The 17,354-nt window shown below is 37.8% G+C and overlaps 1 protein-coding gene across 6 annotated transcripts in view; it reads left to right on the top strand.

Annotated features, from left to right (window-relative positions):
* The window catches only part of RABGAP1 (RAB GTPase activating protein 1), a 174,759-nt gene that overhangs the window by 23,814 nt on the left and 133,591 nt on the right, over nt 1-17,354 (top strand). For all 6 annotated transcript variants that reach the window (XM_077968056.1, XM_015116891.3, XM_077968054.1 and 3 more), the window contains one exon: nt 2,973-3,171. Coding sequence is in view for 2 of the 6 variants with exons in the window: in XM_015116891.3 (XP_014972377.1) it covers nt 3,022-3,171 (150 nt within the window). In the remaining 4 variants the exon portion in view is untranslated. The remainder of the gene's footprint in view (nt 1-2,972; nt 3,172-17,354) is intronic.

Genomic DNA, 17,354 nt, shown 5'->3' with positions numbered 1-17,354 from the left:
AGAATTAGAGTAGGGGACTTCTTATGGTAACTGATGTGAGTAGGGATTAAAAAGAAATCCCTTACGGTCTTGAGACAGAAGTTGTGAATCTCTAGAATTTGCCAGAAGTGCAGCAAGTTCTGGGGTACTTCTTCATTATGGAGGCCAGGGAATGGGTGGTTTTATCTAAGTTTGTGGAGCTGATGGACTGCTCCCTTTTCACTTCTGTCCATAGAGGCCAGAGAAAAGGAATCTTATTGTATAATTTTTCCTGTACTACTTAGTGTTTTGATAAACCTCATTCCTGCTGAGTGATTCAGTTACTTTCAGTTGCCAAAACAAATAATAAAGTATTTTATAAAGTGTATTTTCCTATCACCTTCTCAAGGAAAGTAGGTGGAACTTTGAGCTTGCCAAATCTCAGTTCTTTAGTGTAATTACCAAAGTACATTGCTTTTAAGTCCAGAGTAGTGGTATACAAAGTTGTTAGTGTCTCTGAGACCAGAGCTTTAGACCACTTTCCCAGGCCCTCTGCCATCCAACTGTTAATCACATTATAAAAGATGGATAAAAGACTTAATTGATTGAGCATGAAAACTTAAAGTACAAATTTTGGAAAAAAGATAAAGACTCCTTTACCCAATACTGAGTGTTTTGGGACAAGACCCAAATTTGTGGCATTAGAAAGGCTTCATAATCTAATGGAAAGAGTATAGCCTTTGGAGTCAGATAACTGGGTTTAATTTTTGACTTTGACTCTAACCACATTACATTGAACAAGTTACACCATCTCTCTAAGACTTAATTTCCTCATTTGTGAAATAGAGATGTGACAAATTAAAAGGCACCATTAAGAAACAACATAATAGATACTGTAGAAAAATCAAATGTAAAATGCTGTAGGAACAGATATAAGGGAAATAGTTCATTTGATTCTGGGTGGGAATGGGCAAGTGGACTGAGAAGACTACTAAAAGAGGGAGATTTTACATCATGAGTGATGAGTTGGAGTTGATTAAGTACAGAAGTGAGGAAACCACTTCAGGAAGAGAATCCTGTAAGGGCAAATATCTAAAGGAATAAAGTATATATCCTTAGCTAAGGTCTAAGTTAGTCCCTCTCCCAACATGTTCCCATAATTTTCTTTACCCTAAATCAGTACTTATTAAGTACGATTTGCCTCTGCTCTCTACTAAAGTATAAACTTTGGGGCAAGGATCTATTTTCTTTTGTTTACCGTAGCTTGCTCTTTATACATTAACCACTCAATAAGTATTCATTGAATGAATTAAGTAAAACATTTTTCTTTGAATTTTTCAAAAGTACAATTTGAAATGTTTTTGAATGCCATGCTATGTATTTAGATTTGGTCTTATGAAATGCAGATGTGTAATAGTTGTTAAGCAGGGGAATTAGTTTAAATAAAAGGCAACAGAGAGTCCAGGGTTCTAGCCTTAGCTGTGCCATTAACTGGTTAAATGACCTTTTCTCGGGGTTGCCATTTCTTTATCTAACAGTATTGATTTGTAAGGTTTTTTTTTTTTCCTTCTTTTTACCTTGCCATCAATTTGATTTTAGATTTCTAAGTTTTCTTCCAACTATAGTACTCAGGGATTGTGTAGTTTCTCCTGCCAGGTGTTTATATGTGGACCTTTTAGGGGAAAATTGTGTTTGACATATGGTGTATGCTCCATAAATATATAGTCGATGATCAAAAATCCAAAGCATAAATAAGGACTTCCCAGTCAGAAAATTAAACAGATTTTTAGAACCTTACATCTCTGGGGTACTAGATGAACGTGGAGCCACAGCTGCTTTTGTTAGTTAAATCTCTGAGTGTAACGTTATATTGTTTTGTTGATGTTTTGACAACCAAATGAAACATTGCCACAAAGTTTGCAGAACTAGGTTTAAAAATGATGGTGAGTTTAAGTTTTATTCCAAGAGTCAATAAATAATTGAATGAATTTTCTTAAGTGACACTTCTTTATACTTTTTGCTAGGAATTTTTGGTATAAAACTCTTATTTGGGTAATGTTCATATTGAGCTGAGTTCTAAGAAACTGGTGTGGGAAGATGCAGTTTTTAATGAACTTCTCATTTCTTGCTTTGTAAGGTATTTCCCAGCTCTAGAATTTATGCTAAAATTTAACTGCCTTGAATTTTTTTCCGTTGGGCGTAAATATGAAATTTGGCCTTTTAAAACCATGTTAGTATTTTAAACTTATGTATCAATAATTCTAGGAAAACCTTATTGTACCCTCACAATAACTAAGTGCTTTCCTTTTCATTTACATTTACAACTTTAAAAATTAAAGGGTAGAAAGCAGAAGGCTAGACTGGGCGCAGTGGCTCATGCCTGTAATCTCAGCTTTTTGGGAGGCTGAGGCGGGCGGATCATGAGGTCAGGAGATCGAGACCATCCTGGCTAACACGTTGAAACCCCGTCTCTACTAAAAATACCAAAAAAAAAATTAGCTGGGCATGGTGGCGGGTGCCTGTAGTCCCAGCTACTCAGGAGGCTGAGACAAGAGAATGGCATGAACCTGGGAGGCGGAGCTTGCAATGAGTTGAGATCGCACCGCTGCATTCCAGCCTGGGTGACAAAGCAAGACTCCGTCTCAAAAAAAAAAAAAAAAAAAGAAAAGAAAACAGAAGGCTAATACTTATATCTTTTTGGAGGCTAAGACTTGAATTGCAACTTAGCCCAAAGAAATCACTGTAAGTAGTTAGGGTTATCCTGAAGGGAATATGTTTTATTTATTTTTTTGAAGTCGGAAATATCTCTGCCTTGAATAGCATGAAATTCCTTTTTTATCTGGAATAAAAAAAAAAAAAACCAAAAAAACCCTAAGCTATAAGTAGTGAAAGTCTTAGAAAAGTATTTTTGAAGCATTTAAAAAGAATGCAGTATATGTTGTGTAAGAAGTAGAGTGTAATTGAATATCTGGCAGACATTCTATCTGAGTATCTTTATGGTTTTTGTTTTCCAGGCATTAAAAAATATTTAATCATTCATGTGTTGAGACTCATTCTTGAGTTATGGATGACAAGGCTTCTGTTGGAAAAATCAGTGTCTCTTCAGACTCAGTATCTACTCTTAATAGTGAAGATTTTGTCTTGGTTTCCAGGCAAGGAGATGAGACACCATCTACAAATAATGGAAGTGATGATGAGAAAACAGGACTCAAGGTAAAACTTCGTAACCTAAGTTTGTTTTGCTTAGCATTTCTAAGCCCATTGCAAAACTTAGCCTTAACAGAAAATGGATATGGGAGGAAAGTGAGAACATGGAAGTAATATACTGCTTTTTCTTTAATGTTAAAGAATTTTATTTGAACTTAGTGAGAAGTTTATATTTGATTAAAGATTTTCACTCTAATTAGCTTTTCCTAAATTTTTCAATAGCCCTAAATGTCAAAACTAGTGGTTATAGTATAAATATTTGTCATTTTAATATTGTTTTCACTTTTCTGTTGCACTACAAGTATTTGTTTTGTTTGGTCCTGGTTTACCTAATGTAAGGGCACTGGCAGGTCAAAGATGCTATTTACGAAAATCCGTTTTAGGATTATTGAAACAACTTTAAATACCTGGCCATTTTTGTTTATAATTCCTCAGCCACTATTACTTCTTTTCCAATGCCCTATTATTGTTCTACTCTTTATTGATATAAATAAAAACAGATTATCTGTTAAAGTTGTCATTTACACTATAAGTAGCTTTAAAAATGTATTAACTCCTGTTAACATCTTTTCATGCAACCGATGTTTACTCAGTGGTGACTATGTGCCAATTATTGTTCTAAATACTGGAGGTATAGTGGTGAACAACACAGGCAAAGCTCCCTGCCTTTCTAGAGCTTTAATTCTAATGGGGGAAATAGACTGTAAGCAAATAAGAAAATAAATATATCAAGTAAATTTTGGTGCTGTGAAGAATAACAAAACAGGATATGTGGATAAAGAGTGAACAACATTATGATTGTTCCTTGACTTTTAAAAAGTTTTGTCAAAATGAGAACACTTGGACACAGGGTGGGGAACATCATACACCTGGGCCTGTCATGGGGTGGAGGGAAGGGGGAGGGATAGCATTAGGAGAAATACCTAATGTAAATGATGAGTTAATGGGTGCAGCACACCAACATGGCACATGTATACATATGTAACAAACCTGCACGTCGTGAATATGTACCCTAGAACCTAAGGTATAATAAAAAAAATTTTGTCAAAATTTTGAAAACTTACCAGGTGTTGTGGCTCACACCTGTAATTTGGGAGGCCTTGGCAAGCGGATCACTTGAGCCCAGGAGTTGGAGACCAGTCTGGGGAACATGGCAAAACCCCATTTCTACAAAAGTTTAAAAAATTAACCAGGCGTAGTGGCACATACCTTTGGTCCCCACTACTCAGGAGGCTTAAGTGGGAGGATCGATTGAGGCCAGGAAGTGGAGGCTGCAGTGAACCATGATCACACCACTGCACTTCAGCTTGGGTGACAGAGTGAGATCCTGTCTCAAAAAAGAAAACAACCCTTACTCTTACTCATAAATGTATAGAGGAATAAATAAAAAACAGTAAAACTTAAAAAAATTCATAAGAGTGAATGACAGGTGCTGTTTTAGAGAAGGTCTTGAGATGACATTTGAGGTGAGGCCCAAATGAAGTGAGGAAGAAGGCCATGGAAAAATCTGGGAAAAGAGCTTTCCAGTGGGAGCGGCAAACAGACCATGAGGAGAACCACCCTTGCTAGGACGGGGGTTAGAACAGAGTGAACAAAGTAAAAAGCAGTAAAGGATGAGATCCATTAGTGGGCATGGGCTGGATTGTGTAGAACCCTGTGGAGCTTAGTAGGAACTGTGGGGCTTTGTTAAAAAAAAAAAAAAAAAAAAAAAGTGGAAATGTTGGAAAGTTTTGAATGGAATCATGATCTAATTTATATTTTTAAAAGCTCACTGGTTAAGAGGGACTTGTAGGATGACAGCATGTTCTTTCTACTCCCCAGCAGAACTGGTGACAATTACGAAAATAAAACATTTAAGGTCTCTGAAAGTATTTTAAAGGAAATACAGCAAATGAAAAAACATTTATTCAAGAAAATTTACTAAAATTTGGTCAGAGCAGCAAGAACCTGTTATTGGTAACAAGACCTGCCCTTTCCTTACCCTATCCCAGCTGAGACAGTTGGTAACTCCTCTCCATATTGGTGCAGTGAAGAAGACAAGAATCCCTGTCCCCCCACTGACTCCCATTCTGGGCTATCTTCCAGAGCAGGAGCAAGATATCAGTATTTCTCATCCTGCTTCCCCATGCCTGTTTCTGGCCAAGTGTGACTTAGAGTTGGGGGCCTCGTTTTTCTGCCCAGCTCCTTGCTCCCGGGACAGAGGCTTTACTTTGGGCAGAGCAACTAACCCTGGGGTGTCAGTGAGACAGTGTGTTATTGTCTCTACTTCCAGCTCCAAAGCCGTGTCTCAGAGATTTTACCTACAGGGAAAAGTTGGCCTTAAAGCAGCCTTCTTAAAGGAATAGGCTTCATTCACGACAGAGTGTAGAAAAGATTAAGCCTAAGGTTACTCTAAAAAAAATAGTGGAGGTTGTGGTGAAAGGTAATTGGGGAAGATTGGTAGGTTGATTGGACATTTAGACTTGACTATAGACATCCTAGTTTGCCTGAGGAAACTAGGGAAAAACACACCTGGGAGGAGATCACCAAGGAACTTTCAGTTGACCTCTGGAACTTTCACTTCAAAGTTACCCAAGTTTGATTGACTTAGACTATGAAGCAGTTTATACCGCAGTGCATTGTTGAAATCATTACAGCAGTCAGACAGCAATTAGTGTAATTTAACAAGCTAGATGTGGTCAGAGAAGCCAAGAGTCAGCGAGAGCCCTGCCCAAACCACTCTCATCCCAAGGTTACAGTGAGCAATCTCAAGTCTGAGCTCCCTGAGGAGCAACACCAGAGGCTTAACACTGGGGGTAGGACAATGGAATCTGCAAAAATCAACTAGCCAGTCACCCAATAAAGAAGCATAAACAATAACAAATCTTGCAGTGGGGAGGCCAGTACTCAGCATTGGTACTGTGTATTATCTCAAGTATCTAGTTTCTATCCGAAAATTATAAGACATTCAGAGAAACAAGAAAATGGGACCCAGACATCCCATTAAAAAAGCAAGCAGCAGTTACTACCTGTGAGAGTGACTGGTTGGATTTAGCACAGAGCTTTCAAGGTAGCCATTATTAATATATTCAGCAAACTAAAGGAAATCATGGTTAAAGAAATTAAGGCGTGATGATAGTTTCACATGAAATAGAGAATATTAATAAAGAGAAATCATTTTAAAAAGAACTAAATGGAAATTCTGGAAAGGAAAATCACAGTAACTGAAATGTAAAACTCACTTGTGGGGCACAACAGTACATTTCAACTGGCAAAAGAAAGAGTTAATGAACTTGACGATAGATTAATAGAAATTACACAAAGAACATGAAGAAAAACAATGTAGAAAAAAACAGGCTCAGAAAAATATGGGAAGCTGTTAAGTGTGCCAACATGCTTGTAATAGGAGTATCAAAAGGAGAGGAGAAAGAGAAATGACTAGAAAAAAATTTTAAGTAATAATATCCAAAAATATCCCAAATTTATTTAAAAACAATAATTTATACAAAATACAAAAAACAATAATTATATAATATAATATATGTGAAGTTCAGTGAACTCCACATGGAATAGATGCAAAGAGATTCACAAAAAGGAATATCTTGGTAAAAATGCTAAAAACCAAAGACAAGGAAAAAATCTTTAGAGCAGCAAGAGATAAGGGACTCATCAACTTACAAGGGAACTTTCCCATAAGATTTGTAGCTAACTTCTCAGCAAAAAAATGGAGGCAAGAAGCCAGTGGGACAACATATTCAAAGCACTTAAACCAAAAAACTGTTAACCAACAATTCTATGTCCAGCCAAGCTATTATTCAAAACTGAAAGTTCTTTGAAGTAAAGTGTTCTGAGGTAAAAACTCAGAGAATTTGCTGCTGGCAGACCCACCTTATAAGAAACACTAAAGGAAGTTCTTCAGGCTGAAAGCAAGTTACTCCAAATGATGCTTTTAATCCACATGAAAAATCAAAGAGCACCAGTAAAAATAATTATGTAGTAATGACACTATAAATGCATATTTTCTCCTTCTCTTTTGTGTTGTGTATATATCATGCATATCTATATAGGCACTTAACAGCTATAAATTTCCCTAAGAACTGTTGAAGCTGTATCCTATAAATTTCTCTAAGAACTGTTGAAGCTGTATCCCAGTAAAATCTGCATTTTACTGCAGTACTATATACTATGTATATAATATATTGTTGGGCCTATGAGATGTGGAAATGTAATATAGTTGCCAATAATAGGAAAAAGGAGATAAGATAGGGACAGATCTGTGTTTCGGCTAGGAAATAACTCCATATAGTAACTCATTCATAAGAATAAATGAAGAAAACCAAAAATAATAAACAAGAAGGTTAATATAAGAAAACTGTAAATATACATTGGTTTTTCTCTCAACTTCTTTTAAGGTATACATAAAATTATATAAAGTAATAATTGTGACAGATTATTGTTGGACCTCTAACAGTTATTTGTAGATATAGTGTATATAGCAATACCACAAAAGGCAGGGGGAAGGGATTAGAGCTGTGTGTGAATAATGTTTCTATTTCTCAGTGGAATTGAGTGAGTGTAAATCAGATGCTCATTCTGATAAGATATACATTGTTTCAAGTCCAACAGAGCTTAAAGATTAAAAAAAAAAAGGGGGGGTGGTAGTCCCAGCACTTTGGGAGAGTGAGGTGGGTGGATTGCTTGAGCCCAGGAGTTTAAGACCAACCTGGGCCACATGGTGAAACCCCATCTCTACAAAAACAAGCAAACAAAAAAACCCCCACAAATTAGCCAGGCATTGTGGTGTGTGCCTGTAGTCAGAAGGGGATTTGGGAGGCTGAGGTGGGAGAATTGCCTGAGCCCAGGAGGTTGAGGCTCTCGTGACCCATGATCACACCACTGCATTCTAGCCCAAGTGACAGAGTGAGACCCTCTCTAAAAAAATAATAATAAATAAAAATAGTACATTGTAAGTTCCCAGAGGAACTACCAACGATACAAGTGAAAACATACATGGAAAAAAATCATTAAAGAAATGTAAATGCTACATTAGAAAACATTTACTAAGTCCAAGAGAAAGCAATAATAGAGGCACAAGAAAGACAATACACACTAAAAAATTATGAAGTTGGCAGTCCTGAATCCAGCTGTATCAATAATAAATGTGAATAAATTAAGCAATGTAATCAAAAGGGCAGATACTGTTAGATTGGATAAAAATATAGGATCCAATTGTATGCTGTCTACAAGATATACTTTAGGTTTAGAGATACAAATATATTTAAAAGGATGGAAAAATATAATGCAAACTGCAATTGTAAGAAAGCTGGATTGGCTGTTCTGATTTTAGACAAAATAGACTTTAAAACAAAAAACTTTACTAGAGATAATATATGAGTAATGACATTTTGTAATGAGAAGGATCAGTCCATCACAAACATCTAACAATTACATATCTAATAACCAAGCACCAAAATGCATGAAGCAAAAACTGACAGAAATGAAGAGAAAATGGACAATTCAAGAATAATTGTTAGCCAGGCGTGGTGGCTCATGTCTGTAATCCCAGCAATTCAGGAGGCTGAGGTGGGTGGACGCTTGAGCTCAGGAGTTCAAGACCAGCCCGGGCAACATAGCAAGACCCTGTCTCATTTAAAAAAAAAAATTGCTGAAGATTATAATACACTGCTTTCAATACTGAAGGGGACAACTAGGCCAACCAATAAGGCGGTAGAAGCCTTGGATGACACTGTTGACCAAGTAGAGCTAACAGATCTCTATAGAACACTCACCGCAACAATAGCAGAACATTCATTCTATTCTTTTCAAGTGTACCCAAAGTATTAATCCAGCCATAAGGGCAGGAGACTATAAATCAATAACAGAAGTAAAACTGAAAATTCACTAATGTGAGGAAAGTAAACAACATACTTCTAAATAAGTCAGAAAAAATCAAAAAGGAAATTAGAAAATACTGAAATGAATGAAAATGCAGAAACAATATACTAAGACTTATGGGATACAGCTTAAACAATTCTTAGGGAAATTTATAGCTGTTACAGTTCTCAGGGAAATTTATAGCTGTTAAGTGCCTATATTAAGAAAGAAGAAAGACCTAAACTTAATATCCTAACCTTCCACCTTAAGACCCTGGTAGAAAGGTACACTAAACCTAAAACAATCAGAAGGAAAGAAAATAAAAGAACAGAAATTAATTAAACAGAATAGAAAAGCAATAGAGAAAAATCAGTGGAACCAGAAATTGATTCTTTGAAAATACCAACAAAATTGACAAAGCTTTAATTAGATTAACCACACAAAAAAGGACAATTTACTGGAATCATAAATGAAAGGGGATAATACTGCTGATAATACATACAATTATGAAGGAATACTAGAGTTGTGTGCCCATAAATAAGATAATTTAGATGAAATGTACAAATTTCTAGAGTGACACTAACAAAACTGATAAAATAGTCCGAACAGATCTATAACAAAGAGATTGAATTGGTAATCAAAAAAGTACCCCAAAGAAAACCCTGGATTCAGGTGTCTGTACTGTTGAATTCTACCAGATACTTAAATAAGAATTAATATCTATTCTGCACAAACTCTTCTCTGCAATAGAAAAGTAGGGAATACTTCCCAACTTACTGTATGAGAACACCATTAGCCTGATACCAAAATCAGACAAAGACATCAAAGGGAAACTGCACACCAATGTCTTTAATGCATATGGGCACAAAAATTCTTGAAATACTAGCAAAGTGAATTTAACTGGTATATAAATATAAAAAGGATTACATACCATGATCAAGTGGGAGTTATTCCAGGAATGTAAGGTTAGTTTAACATCTGAAAATTATTAATGTAATATACCGTATCTATAGAATAAAAAGCAAAACCCACACGATCATCTCAGTAGATGCAGAAAAAGCATTTGACAAAAATCTAACACCTTTTCATGAAAAAAAGAGATGAGAAAACTCAAACTAGAAATACAATGGAACATTTCAACCTGATAAAGGACATTTTCAAAAAGCTCACAGGTAAAATCATACTTGATGGTGAAAGAGTGACTCTTCCCCCGCTACGTTTAAGAATAAAGCAAGGACGTCTGCACTCACCACCAATCTTCAACATTGTGCTAGGGCCACGTGCAGTGGCTCATGCCTGTAATCCCAGCACTTTGAGAGGCTGAGATGGATCACTTGAGCCCACAAGTTTGAGAACAGCCTGGGCAACATACAGAGACTCCATCTCTACAAGAAAAAAAATTTTTTTAATTAGCTGAATGTGGTGGCATGCTCTTGTAGTCCCAGTTATTTGGGGGCTGAGGTGGGAGGATCGCTTGAGCCAGAGAGGTCAAGGCTGCAGTGCGTTGTGATCATACCCACTGCACTCCTACTTGGGCAACAGAGGGAGACCCTGTCTCTACTTAGAAAAAAAGATATTATCAAGAAAAGTGAAAAACAACAACAACAACAAAAATGCAATGAAAGAATTTGTAAATGATAATAGTTCTAGGAAGTATAAAGAACTAAACCATCAACTGCTGAATGGGTTAACAAAATGTGGTATACAATCGAATATTATTAAGCCATAAAATACTGATAGATGCTACAATGTAGATGAACCTTAAGAACATTATGCTGAATGACACGTCATCACAAAAGACTACAAATTACATAATTTCATTAATAGGAAATATTCAGAATAGGCAAATCTTTAGAGACAGAAAATTAGTGGTTGCTTAGGGGTGGTTGCTTAGGGCTGGTTGCGCGAGTCTGGGGGGAATAGAAAGGTGATAACTTAAGGGTATATTGTGCTGCTTTTTACAATTTTTTTATTAGAAAAAATTTTTTTTTGAGACAGTCTCTTTTGCACAGGCTGGAGTGCAGTGGTGTGATCTCAACTTACTTCAACCTCCACCTCCTGGGTTCAAGTGATTCTCTTGCCTCAGCCTCCTGAGTAACCAGGATTACAGGCACGCACCACCATGCCTGGCTACTTTTTGTATTTTTAGTAAAGATGGGGTTTCACCATGTTGGCCACGCTAGTCTCGAACTCCTGACCTCTGGTGATCCGCCTGCCTTGCCTTCCCAAAGTGCTGGGATTACAGGCATGAGCCACCGCACCTGGCCTGTGCCACTTTTTTGAGGTAATGAAAATGTTTTTAAATTGACTTTGGTAGTTGCATATATCTGCGAATATACTTAAACCATTGAACATACTTTTTAAATGAATGAATTATATGGTTTATGAATTATATCTCTAAATCTTTTCTAAAAAAGCTTCCTGGACAATTAGTAGGAAAGGGGCAAGAGTGGTAGCAAGGAGAGCAGGGGTAAATGTGCTCTGATTCAGAATATGTTTTGGTATTAATGTAGGTAAATTAGATGTAGGGTATGAGGTAAAGAGAAGTAGATGATTCCTAGATTTTGGCCTGGGCTGTTTAGTCCAATCCTGAGCTAAACAGTAATGGCATTACCTTAGTAATGCCGTTTACTGAGATGGGAAAGAGAAAGGTAAGTCAAGAATTGGGTCAGGAGAATATATTACATTTGAGTTGACTTTTAGCTGTCTCTTTGGAGATGTCAGTTTGATAGTTGGTTTGTTTGATAGTTGGATGTATGAGACTAATACTAAGGAGAGGTTGGTTGTAGCTGCCATCATAGTATTTATTTGCTATTTAAAGCTATGAAATTATGGTTGGGTGCAGTGGCTCACTCCTGTAATCCCAGCACTATGGGAGGCTGAGACAGGCAGATCACTTGAGGTCAGGAGTTTGTAATAGGCCTGGCCAACATGGTGAAACCCTATTTCTACTAAAAATACAAAATTAGCCAGGCGTGGTGGTGCAGCTTGTAATCCTAGCTACTTGGGAGGCTGAGGCAGGAGAATTGGTTGAACCGGGAGGCAGAGGTTGCAGTGAGCCTAGATTGTGCCATTGCCTTCCAGCCTGGGTTACAAGAGTGACACTCCGTCTCGAAAAAATTAAAAAATCTATAGAATTAGATAAGACCACTCACAATGTGAGTGTAGATATTGAAGAGACAAGTGATAACAGTTGGTTCTTGGGGTACTCCAATATTCAGAGATTGAGATGAATCTCTGAATTCGTCACCAATGCACCCAACCATAATTTCATAGCTTTAAATAGCAAGTAAATACTATTGATAGCAGCTACAACTAACCTCTCCTTAGTATTAGTCTCATACATCCAACTATCAAACAAACCAACTATCAAACTGACATCTCCAAAGAGACAGCTAAAAGTCAACTCAAATATAATATATTCTCCTGACCCAATTCTTGACTTACCTTTCTTTTTCCCATTACTGTTTAGCTCAGGATTAGACTAAACAGCCCAGGCCAAAATCTAGGAATCATCTACTTCTCTTTACCTCATACCCTACATCTAATTTACCCACATTAATACCAAAACATTTTCTGAATCAGAGCACATTTACCCCTGCTCTCCTTGCTACCACTCTTGCCCCTTTCCTGCTAATTGTCCAGATAACAGTTGGTTCTTGGGGTACTCCAATATTCAGAGATTGAGATGAAGAGAAATCAGCAGAAACAACTGAGAAGAAATAACTCATAAGATACAAGAAAACGCAGGTGTATTACTTCATTTTCACACTGCTGATAAAGACATACCTGAGACTGTGAAGAAAAAGAGCTTTAATGAACTTACAGTTTCACACGTCTGAGGCGGCCTCACAATCATGGCAGAAGGCAAGGAGGAGCAAGTCATGTCTTACCTGGATGGCAGCAGGCAAGAGAAGAGAGAGCTTGTGCAGGAAAACTCCCATTTTAAAAATCATCAGATCTCGTGAGACTCACTATCATGAGAACACGAAAGACCTGCCTTCATGATTCAGTTACCTCCCTCCAGGTTCCTCCCACAATACATGGGAATTGGGGGAGTTACAATTCAAAATGAGATTTGGGTGAGGGGCACAGCCAAACTGTATCACTAGGAGAGCAGAATTCCTTGAAAGACAGGTGGCAAAGGTGTTTCAGGAATGTCTGATTTGATCAGGTATGTCTGATTTGGCTAAAAGATTGATTTAGATAATAAGTGGAAAATAACAAGATGCAGGCCTTGGGGACCCTCAAGAATAATGAGTTTTTTGGAGAGAGTAGACTGTAGTAAGGTTAGTGTGGGTTCATTAGTAAATAGGAGATGAGAGAGAAGGGGAAATAAATATAGACAACTTTTTCAAGGACTTTTGCTATAAAATGAGGGCAGAAAAATTGAGTGGTAGCTGCAGGGGTTATGGATTTTATTGAATGATTGTAGGATATTTATATATTGGCAGGAATTATTTAGTAAAAAGGGTATGTTACTAGTATGAAGGAGAGCAGAATCTTTGATTAGGAAAAAGAGTTTCTTGTGTGTAAGTAGAATAGTTAGCCTAGGAACAGTTTCTAGAAATTAAGACAGCAGTAAATATGCAAGTAAATCCATCTTGTCTCCTTTTGGATTTCCTCCATTTGAAAATTTTCTTGTAAGTTTTCAAAGTAGTTTGACTTACTCTTCCTGTTTCTACTTTGATTAATCATTTATGTTACATGGGGGGGGAACCCTCAGGTATCTTCCAGAGAACTTCTTTTTTTGCTCTCTTATGTCTTTTTTTTTCCTTAAAAAAAATTTTTTTTTTTTTTGAGACAGAGTTTCACTCTTATTGCCCAGGCTGGAGTGCAGTGGCATGATCTCCGCCTCCCGGGTTCAAGTGATTCTCCTACCTCAGCCTCCTGAATAGCTGGGATTACAAGTGCACACCAGCACGCTTGACTAATTTTTTGTATTTTTAGAGAGACGGGATTTTACCATGTGGCTAGGCTGATCTTGAACTCCTGACCTCAGGTGATCTACCCGCCTTGGCCTCCCAAAGTGCTGGGATTACAGGTGGGAGCCACCATGCCCTGCCTTTTTTCTTAATTTTTAATTTTTGTGGGTACATAGTAGGTGTATTAATTATGCATTAATGTGTGTATATGCATTACATGAGACATTTTCATACAGATGTGCAATGAGTAATAATTACATCAGGGTAAATGGGGTATCCATCACATTAAGCATTTATTCTTTGTGTTACAAACAATTCAATTCTACCTTTTTTTTTTTTTTGAGGTGGAGTCTCACTGTGTTGCCCAGGTTGCAGTGCAGTGGTGTGATCTCAGCTCACTACAACGTCCACTTACTGGTTTCAAACGATTCTCATACCTCAGCCTCCTGAGTAGCTGGGACTGTAGGTGTGCACCACTATGCCTGGCTAATTCTCACAATTGTAGTAGACATGGGGTTTTGCCATGTTGGTCAGGCTGGTACTGAATTCCTGGCCTCAAGTGATCTGCCTGCCTTGGCCTCTCAAAGCACTAGGATTACAGGCATGAGAAACTGCATGCAGCACAATTATACTCTTTTAGTTATTTTTAAATGTACAATTAAATCATTTTTTACCAGCACAGTTATACTCTTTTATTTTTTATTTTATTTTATTATCATTATTATTTTTGAGGCAGAGTCTTGCTCTGTCGCCCAGGCTGGAGTAAAGTGGCAGGATCTTGGCTTACCACAATCTCTGCCTCCCAGGTTCAAGCGATTCTCCTGTCTCAGCCTCCTGAGTAGCCGGGATTACAGGTGCATGCCACCACTTCCAGCCAATTTTTGTATTTTTAGTAGAGATGGGGTTTTGCCATGTTGGCCAGGCTGGTCTTGAACTCCTGACCTCAGATGATCCGCCTGCGTTGGTCTCCCAAAGTGCTAGGATTACAGGTGTGAGCCACCACCCCCGGCTAGTTATTTTTAAATGCACAATTTTTTTTTTTTTTTTTTTTTTTTTTTTGAGATGGAGTCTCGCTCTGTCACCCAGGCTGGAGTGCAGTGGCCGGATCTCAGCTCACTGCAAGCTCCGCCTCCTGGGTTTACGCCATTCTCCTGCCTCAGCCTCCCGAGTAGCTGGGACTACAGGCGCCCGCCACCTCACCCGGCTAGTTTTTTGTTTGTATTTTTAGTAGAGACGGGGTTTCACCGTGTTAGCCAGGATGGTCTCGATCTCCTGACCTCATGATCCGCCCGTCTCGGCCTCCCAAAGTGCTGGGATTACAGGCTTGAGCCACCGCGCCCGGCCTAAATGTACAATTAAACCATTTTTACTGTAGTCATCCTATTGTGCTGGCAAATACTAGGTCATATTTATTCTTTCTAACTATCATTTGTCTCGTTTACCAGAAAGAAATACCTGTATAGTCATGTACTGCATGACAACATTTTAGTCAACAACCAACTACATGTATGAAGGTGGTCCCAAAAGATAATAATACCATATTTTTATTGTACCTTTTCTGTGTTTAGATATGTTTAATACACACATACGTACCATTGTGTTATAATTGCCTATAGTATTCAGTATAGGAACATGCTATACAGGTTTGTAGCCTAGGAGTAACAGGCTATACCATACAGCCTAGGTGTATAGTTGGCTATGCTTCCTAGGTTTATGTAAGTACAGTCTATGATGTTCATACAACAGAACTGCGCAACAGTGCATTTCTTAGAATGTATCCCTGTTGTTAAGCAATGCATGATTGTGTTTTGTAGATGAGGAAATTGAGGAACATGTTCTCCAAATTTAAAATATTTCCTTTGTGTGTTTTAATTTCATTACATCTGTATGTTATGAAGGGTTATTATATATAGAACTGGAATTGAGGAATAATTAAAATTGTTAAATCTATAAGATCTGTCATCAGAGGAAGGTATAATAGTGTTACTGGAGATACCTTGCGCAGTGGTACTCTCCTTTTTGAAACCTTGTATCGTTTCTCAGCCTCCAGTAGAATAACTAACAAAATGACTTTAAAAAAAAAGATTTATAGAACATCTTATCTACCTTCCTAACAATTTTTTTTTTTTTTTTGCCATTTCAATGTGGTATAATATGGAATTTAAAACATTTTATTTTGTTTTATTTTGTAGAGGCAAGGTCTTCATATGTTGCCCAGACTAGTCTCAAACTCCTGGCCTCAAGTGATCCTTCCACCTTGGCCTCCTAAAGTGTTGGGATTATTGTTGTGAGCCACCATGCCTGGCCAACATGACATTTAATAAATTCCAAGGCTCTCGAGTTTTGTTTGTTTGTTGAGATAGGAGTTTTGCTCTGTTGCCCAGGCTGGAGTGGAGTGGCACAATCTCTGTTCACTACAACCTGCGCCTCCTGGGTTCAGATGACTTGTGCCTTAGTCTCCTGAGTAGGTGGGGTTACAGTCATGTGCCAGTGTGCCACCATGCCCGGCTAATTTTTTTTTTTTTTTTCTTATTAGAGATGGGGTTTCGCCACGTTGGCCAGGCTGGTCTTGAATTCCTGTCCTCAAGTGGTCCACCTGCCTCAGCCTCCCATTGTGCTAGGATTACATGTGTGAGCCACTGTGCCAGGCCCTGGAATTTTTCTTTTGTTTCTGTTTTAGTGCTAACGTTTATGCTTGGGACATAAACATCAAAGTGGAACCATGAGGTGGGTGTGATTGTGTGTACCTGTAGTCCCAGCTACTTAGGAGGCTAATGTAGGAGGATTGCTCAAAGCCAGAGGAGTGCAAGGCTGCAGTGCTCTAAAAGCATGCCTGTGAATAGCCACTGCAGTTCAGCCTGGGCAACATAGTGATACCCTGTCTCAAAAAAGAAATTTTTGTTTTAAGCTTTTAGATTCAGGGGGTACATGTAGAGGTTTGTTACAAATGTATATTACATGATTCTGAGGTTTGGGGTACAATTAAACCCAGGTAGTAAGCACAGTACCCAATATAGTTTTTTCAACCCTTGTCCCCCTGTCTCCTTCCCTTCCTACCCTCTGTTGCAGTTCTCAGTGTTCATTGTTCCCATCTTTATGTCCATGTATACCCAGTGGAAAACACATTTTACAAGTCTGTCACTATTCCACCCCAAAACTCCAAAAGTCCCAGTTGAGTGTCTTGTTGAAAGGTCATTTGACAGCTGGTAATCTACCACAGGATAAGAATTCCCATTTATGATAATCTACACAGCCTAAGAAATTTCCAATATAAAATAATTATGAAAGCTGGCTGAAATGTAACACCTTTTTAATTGCCTAGCTGTATTTACAAGAAAGTAATGACAGTCTTCAAGGAACAAAAACAAAGAGGGAACTGAAAGCTTTAACTATACATATGGGCTGACATTT

Source organism: Macaca mulatta, chromosome 15 (assembly GCF_049350105.2).
Source record: "Macaca mulatta isolate MMU2019108-1 chromosome 15, T2T-MMU8v2.0, whole genome shotgun sequence".
NCBI classification, from domain to species: Eukaryota; Metazoa; Chordata; class Mammalia; order Primates; family Cercopithecidae; genus Macaca; species Macaca mulatta.
The sequence above is the reverse complement of the archived record's forward strand: the minus strand, read 5'-3'. Positions and strand labels throughout refer to the sequence as shown.